Source organism: Hyaena hyaena, unplaced genomic scaffold (genome assembly GCF_003009895.1).
Source record: "Hyaena hyaena isolate Hyena2069 unplaced genomic scaffold, ASM300989v1 scaffold_222, whole genome shotgun sequence".
NCBI lineage: Eukaryota > Metazoa > Chordata > Mammalia > Carnivora > Hyaenidae > Hyaena > Hyaena hyaena.
The window spans coordinates 2323719-2330575 of record NW_024080855.1 but is presented as its reverse complement, the minus strand read 5'-3'; the positions used below and the strand labels follow the sequence as shown (position 1 = coordinate 2330575).

Sequence of the window (6857 nt, the reverse complement as noted above, 5' to 3'; positions counted from 1 at the left end):
TGAGCAAATATATGGCTCTTGTTTGAAACCACTAAGTTTTTTAAAATTATTTTTTATTTTGTTAATGCTTATTTATTTATTTTGAGAGAGACAGAGACAGTGCAAGTCGGGAAGAGGCAGAGAGAGGAAGAGAGAGAGAATCTCAAGCAGGTTTCGTGCTGCCTGCGCAGAGCCCAATGCAGGGTTTGAACCCGCAAAACTGTGAGGTCATGACCTGAGCCAGAACCAAGAGTTGGACGCGTAACTGACTGAGCCATCCAGGTGCCCCCTACTAAGTTTTTAAAAATGTAAAACTGTTTACTGACCACTGTTGACCAATATTTACAATCAAGTAAGAACTGCACAGTTGAATGACATTCTGATTACTATAGTTACTGTTTTTCCTGACTTCTGCTGGACCAGTAACACAAATACTGAAAAGACTGAACCCACATGTAAGGAATAGGTTGGGTAAAGAAAAAATATATAAATCAATAGTTTAAATTACAAAAGTTTGTTTGCTCATTTATGCAGCAGGTCCAAAGCAGCAACATTTCTAATGATCTGATTGATTTCAAGAATACTTTCCATGAATTATGATCTTTTAATCAATATAGCACAAGGATTTCAACCTTTTGTAAAGGAATGGTTCTCTAAGAGGAACTTTGAATGCCCATTTAACTAAGCCTTATTTGGCTTATTAAAAAACACTATTATTTGTTTAGTTTTCTCCTCTGAGTGGTTAGGTTGTTGGTAGTGATAAAATTTTTCCTTTCAGGGAGTTTTGCAAATAAACTGTTGCATTTATATAATTATAGATAAAGTAGGAATTGTGAAAACTCTGCTTTAAACTGCCCAATTAATTATAGAATCATCTGTTTGCTTGAGAGTTTCTGGCTTCAGGAAAATTTTCAATTTAACTTGAGGTAATCTATTTCTTGGGTTGTTCAGAATGATGGCATCCCAGAAACAACGTGGACTTACTCATGGTTGTAAAATGTCATTTTTGTTTTGGTGAATGTAAAAAACAAAACAAAACAAAACCAAAATCCCATCAACACCATTTACACTTGTATTTATGTATACACACAAAACAGTTAAACAAAAAACCCAGAATGGTCCTTAGCCATTATAGGTTAAACAAGTTCTGATTGAATGATGATTATGGACATTTTTTTTGACATTTAGAAAAACTATTCTCTAATGCTGATAGAATAATATACAACAGTTTTACATGTTCTTTTCTGATAAATGAAACAACTACAGTAAGCTTTTATTTGTCCAAAGTAACCTGTGCTATTGATGCAAAAATCAAAAACAACCCAACAGTTCCCTCAATACTACTCAAAATGAACAGATTAAATTTGATTTTCCTTAGAATGAAAATGGCTCAGTTGGTTAAAGCATCCATTTTTGGTTTTGGCTCATGTCATGATCTCATGGTTCGTGGGTTTGAGCCTCGCGTCAGGCTCCTTGCTAAAGGTGCAAAGCATACTTGGGAATCTCTCTCCCTCTCTCTCTGTCCCGCCCCTGCTCTCCCTCTCTTTCAAAAAAAATTTGTTAAAAAAAGATATGCGTATATATATATATATATATATATATATGAACAATTATTGAGCATCTTCTGGACAAGAATGCAAAGTTTGTCTGTATTTATAAAAAGCAATTACAATTTAAGGACACTTCATGTTTGCTTCTTTTGCCAGCACCATGTCTGTCTCATCTGCATCTCTCCATTTCATGAGAAAGAGTAATTCTCTGCTGCTGTGTAGGACACTAAGTATTTGTTCAGGACCAAGACCATTGTCAAACCATCTTGATGAGTCAGCAACATCTCTTTTTTTCTTTAATTTGCTATCATCAGATTCCCTGTCGATAAAGATTTTCTGTGTCCTTTTTCTTTAATGGCTTTTTGAGAATTAAAAAATAGTTCAATTAACTATCCACAATCTAAACTTTCTTCAGGTTTTCAAGTATTGTCAGAATCTGTGAATCCTTCCACTTAAAGAAATACTCCATCTTCCCATTCTCTACACATTGGCACTGTACTTTTTCCACCATCAAATCTTTAGGCTCTTCAAGTCTTTTACTTCTTCCTTTTTCAATTTTATTTATTTTTATTTTTTATTTTAGAGAAAGAGAGCACATATGAGTGGGGGGCAGAGGGACACAGAGAGAACTTAAGGAGGCCTCATGCTCAGGGTGGATCCTGATGTAGGGCACCCTCCCACAACCCTTGATCCTGGGATCATGACTTGAGCCAAATTCACTTACCCAACTGAGCCACCCAGCCACTCCTCTTTTACTTCATTTGTTTCTTTTCCATTTTTTAAAGTTTATTTATTTATTTTGAAAGAGACAAAGACAGGGCCAGCAGGGTAGGGACAGAGAGAGGGAGAGAAAAGGAATCTCAAATGGGCTCTGCATAAAACCTAATGCAGGGCTCAAACTCATGAACTGTGAAATCATGACGTGACCCAAACCAAGAGTTGGAGCTTAATGACTGAGATGCCCAGGCACCCCTTTGTCCCATTTTTTGCAATGTAGTTTTACTGGAGGCATTTTTAATTGTGGGCTTGAAGAGTTATACTATTCATTGCCTTCTAGCAGCAATGGGGTAGGTTGTTGTACAGCAATAGATAACTAATAAGGAACACTTATTTACACTCTATATGATAAGATGGCTAATGAGAATAAAAATTGAGTCATTTGAAAAGAACTAGTTGTGATACTGGGTCATTTCAAACTTTTTTTCAAATTGAATAAAGAACAAAGTCATCTTTCTTTGCTGAAAAAGCTATTTGAAGAGTTTCTCTCTGAGACCAAGTTACTGCAAATGGTTCTGAGGCTATTCAGGTTGCCAAACTGCTACATAAGAATGATTCACACTTGACCTCTGAAGAGGAAGAAACTATCAATACTTCCATCAATAGTTGCCCATTATATTACAGTATACTTCTCCGGCAGTTTTGTATGTCTCCTGTTGGCAATTATCTTGAAATCTCTTCTAAAGACATGAAGAGAGTTTCTGTTTGTATCCACATATCTATACTGTACAGAGAAATGATAAATTGCCCTGTTGATGAACTGGCTCTAATCTCAATTTGATGAAAGAGTAACGCAATTCACTTTACCCACTAGCTAAGAATTTTACTCAATTTGTATTTTTCTTGAGACGTTTAACGCAAAGACTATTAACATGCTTTCACACTCTTATTCCTATTCTGTTCTATCTTTAATATCATACAAATCTAGCCACTCCCCTCCCCCAAGACTCTGGAACAAGCAAATCTAAGCTTATAACATACACTAATGATAAGAATCTATCTATATAATTAACCATGAAGGTCTTTGCAAACCCAGTAAAATAGAAAATATACTAAATAATTACCCAAACTTTTTGGAGAATTGAAAAATCCCAGTCCACTATCTTGGGCTTCGGGAATGTAAGTGTCACTCTCAAGTACAAAATACTCACTAAAATTTTTTAAGAATTGGAGAGTAGGGGCGCCTGGGTGACTCAGTCAGTTAAGTTCACGTTGGTCTCAGGTCATGATCTCACTGTGGGTTCGAGCCTGCAGGCTCTGCGCGGACAGCTGAGTCTGGAGCCTGCTTCAGGTTGTGTCTCCTCTCGCTCTGCCTCTCCCCGTTTGCGCGCTTTCTCTCAAAAATAAACTAAAAAACAAATTGGATTGTAAATGACTAAACTGAGTCCTCCCAACAATAACATTTTTATTTGTTGTTGAGTTAGGGTACTACACGCCCGCGGTAAGCATGTTTAACGAAAGGCCATTAAGGCTTTTACGAAAGCATGCTATATGGTAAGCATTTTGCTAAAATAACCTAACACGTGGCATAGGTAAGTGTTCTAATTCACAATTTTTGGCAACATGACCGCTATGGTTAAGGTCTGGCCGGCGCAGTGGTAAGATTGAGAATCAGAGACACTTCAAGACCCTCAGAGGCCGCCTGATGGAAGGCCAGAGTGACGTCACAGGACCTCGGTTCGGACGTTCTCAGGGACATGCTTTGTCTCAGTGGCCCACACTGGAGCCCACAGAGAATCACTAGCAAACGAGGTGGAAAAGGCGGCATCGGTGTCTGGGCGTCTGTTTTCTCCGCGTGGGGACACACGTGCTCGCTACGGAGGAAATCCCACCCAGCGACGCCCGAAGCCCGCCAGCCCGACGCTTCTCGCCGCAGCATTCACGCGACCGCAGCGCAGAGGACGCAGCACTGGCCCGGGCACCACCACCGCGGCGCCTGGAGCTCGAGGCCAGGCAGAGTCGGTCGGGTCACGCTGAGGCGGGAATGTGCCAGGACATTCTCGGCCTGGAGAAAACAACCACTCGAAAGACCTCCGCCGCAGGTCTCGGTACTAGCTCTCCCTCCTGGAATATGGGTGGCCCACCAGAGCGCAGGCGCCCACACGGAACCGCACTTCCCTCCCGACTTCTGGAGGGCGAAAGGGGCGGGCCCAGGGCGGCAGGCGCTGAAGTCCCGCCCCGCCCGCGCGGCCTGCCGGATTCGCCCCGCCTCCTGTGCGCCGCGGACGGCCCTTCTTCCTCCTGCGCCACTGTCCCGGGCGGCGGCCCTGGTCGCGGGTTGCGCTGCGAAGCTCGCGTGGAAGGCGGCGGGCGCGGGTCCCGGGCTTACGAAGAGCGCGCCGCGCGCCCCCTTCTCCCCGGGAACGACGCGCCGCGGAAGTGACGTGTGCAGGAGCAAGAGCTCGTTTGAATCGGTTCCCGGGTGATCCTCGCGCCTGCCGCTGCTCGGCCGCCGCCTCCGCCGCTGAGGGAGGAGCTGCAGCGCGCCGGGCTAGAGGCCTCGCGCCGCCCCGGGGGCTGGAGCTGAAGGCGCCGTGCGGAGCCTGCACCTCGGCCCCGAGCGCGGCCGCGGTAGACGCCGGCGCTGCTGTTTTTCTCTCCTTTCCCCCAATATGGCAGCGGCGGGCGGCGGCGGGCCCTCGGTGGGGACTGGAGAGGACGGTGGAGGCGACGGCTGCAGGACGGTGTACTTGTTTGACCGGCGCGAAAAGGAGTCCGAGCTCGGGGACCGGGTGCTGCAGGTCGAGGAGCGCTCGGACTACGCAAGGTTCCGCGCCTCTGTGTGTCAGGTACGCCAAGGGTCCGAGGAGGGATGCGCGGGTAGAGTTTGGGTTCGGAGGGCGATGAGACGCTCAAGTCGCTCACCAAGGGCAATAAACCTGTCACCTGGCTCTAGTTCTGCGGCCTTGGCTTCTCTCTGCCGGGTGCCCGCCATGCCCGTGGCCGGGCGGCTGGAAGCCTTGGGCTGGTCCCAGCCTCGGCCTGGGAGTGCAGAGCGAGCAACTCCGTGGGCCCTGCCCTGCCCTTTTACGGGGTCGGGTGGTCCTCGCTGCCCAGGGTTTCTTAACCTAGGGTTTCATTGGCCCGTGGCGACCTTAGTACTCTAAGCCCTTCGTACTCTAAACCCATTTTCCAGGAGGGAAAAGCCACTTGTGTCTCTTTCGTGTGGAACTTTTTTTTTTTTTTTTTTTTTTTAAGAGATGTAACCCGGTGGCTCTGTTATGACTGTTGTGATGGTTGGGAGTTCTGAAACTCCTGGAGTCGGTTTACCTCAGGTTCATTAAATGATAGAATAATTTCCCGGGTCGTTCTGTCAAGGAGCTCTATGGGCACTCCTTGGCAAGGTCCTTCCTTCCCTGGTGGAAACACTTGTCCGAGTTAGCTTCGCAGGTGGAGCTGCTCTGCTGGCTTTCTTGAGAGTTTTAGAACTATCTCGAAAGGTGTCCGTGGGTAGCTCTGAAACACCAAAGAAGGTGTGTATGTCTGCGTGTGTTTATACGTGTGTGTGTGAATATATATGTTTGTGGTATATGTATCTCGACTGTGTTAGTTTACTTTAAAAATTAATGGTTGTGTGGGAAAAACTGCACTGTCAGGTATCTTCTAGATATGTGGCGTTGGTGGTGTCTGAGCTTTAAAGAAGGGATGGTTATAACCTTGTGCTGTGTTAACCGCATAAAGTTCTTTTTAAGCTACAAGGAGCACTTAGCTTCCAAGAGAACTTTGTGTGAAGCATTGTTTTAATTTGATGAGGCTGGTGATTTAGTACTGGTCTAGACACACAACTCTGTGTAGTTGCTGAAATAATTGAAATCAAGACCCATAGAATAAGAGGGCCTTAAGAGCAAGGACTTTGGTTTGTTCACAGTTGTATCCTCAGTGTCTAGAACTGTGCCTGGCACATGGCAAATGCCGAAATTATAAAGTGCATTCATTCTGTGCCTGAGTATAGCAGATTCCCATGTATTTGAAAACCAAATGAATGAATGCTCATCTTTTTTTTTGATGAATGCTTTCAAAACCATTTCACAAAAGGAAACTTTTTTAATTTTTTTAATTTTTAAAAATATTAGCACATTAAAGAAAATAAGGAACAGAGGGGAAAAAAGTGAGTAAACTTTTTCATTAGTATAAAATTTATGACTACTGGTAGCCCTTGGAGTTACTTCTTTGTGTCCTTACTCTGATTTTTTTATGGCTGTAATACACGTTTGTAATCTATTTTTTCAGTTAATATTGTCAGTATTTTTCTCTTTTAGTGCAGGTCTTCATAATAGTTTGAAATGGTTTGTTCAGTACATCTGTTTACATAACCAAATTCCTTCTTTTTGTTAACCTTTACATTACCTTCAATTTTAAGTAATGCTGTGATAAGCATCTTTGAATACATAGTGTTTTACGTCTTTTTCTTTAGAATTTTGGAAGTGAAATTTCTGTATCAAAGCTCAGGAATATTTTTAACGCTCTTGATTTTCAGATTTGTTTTCAATAAGGTTCGACTAATTTACTCTGTGTAGAAGTAAATTCTCCTCTGTGAGAAGTCTCAGTAAC

The 6857-nt window shown here is 43.5% G+C and overlaps 1 protein-coding gene and 1 pseudogene across 1 annotated transcript in view; one reads left to right on the top strand and one right to left on the bottom strand.

The window, feature by feature from the left end:
* Positions 1 to 1589: 1589 nt before the first annotated feature.
* Positions 1590 to 3871, bottom strand: LOC120239081 (annotated as a pseudogene).
* Positions 3872 to 4836: 965 nt separating this feature from the next.
* SMCHD1 (structural maintenance of chromosomes flexible hinge domain containing 1) overlaps positions 4837 to 6857 on the top strand; it is a 145842-nt gene continuing 143821 nt past the window's right edge. The window contains exon 1 of the mRNA XM_039243189.1: positions 4837 to 5095. Coding sequence (XP_039099120.1) covers positions 4919 to 5095 — 177 coding nt within the window. The 5' untranslated portion in view covers positions 4837 to 4918. The remainder of the gene's footprint in view (positions 5096 to 6857) is intronic.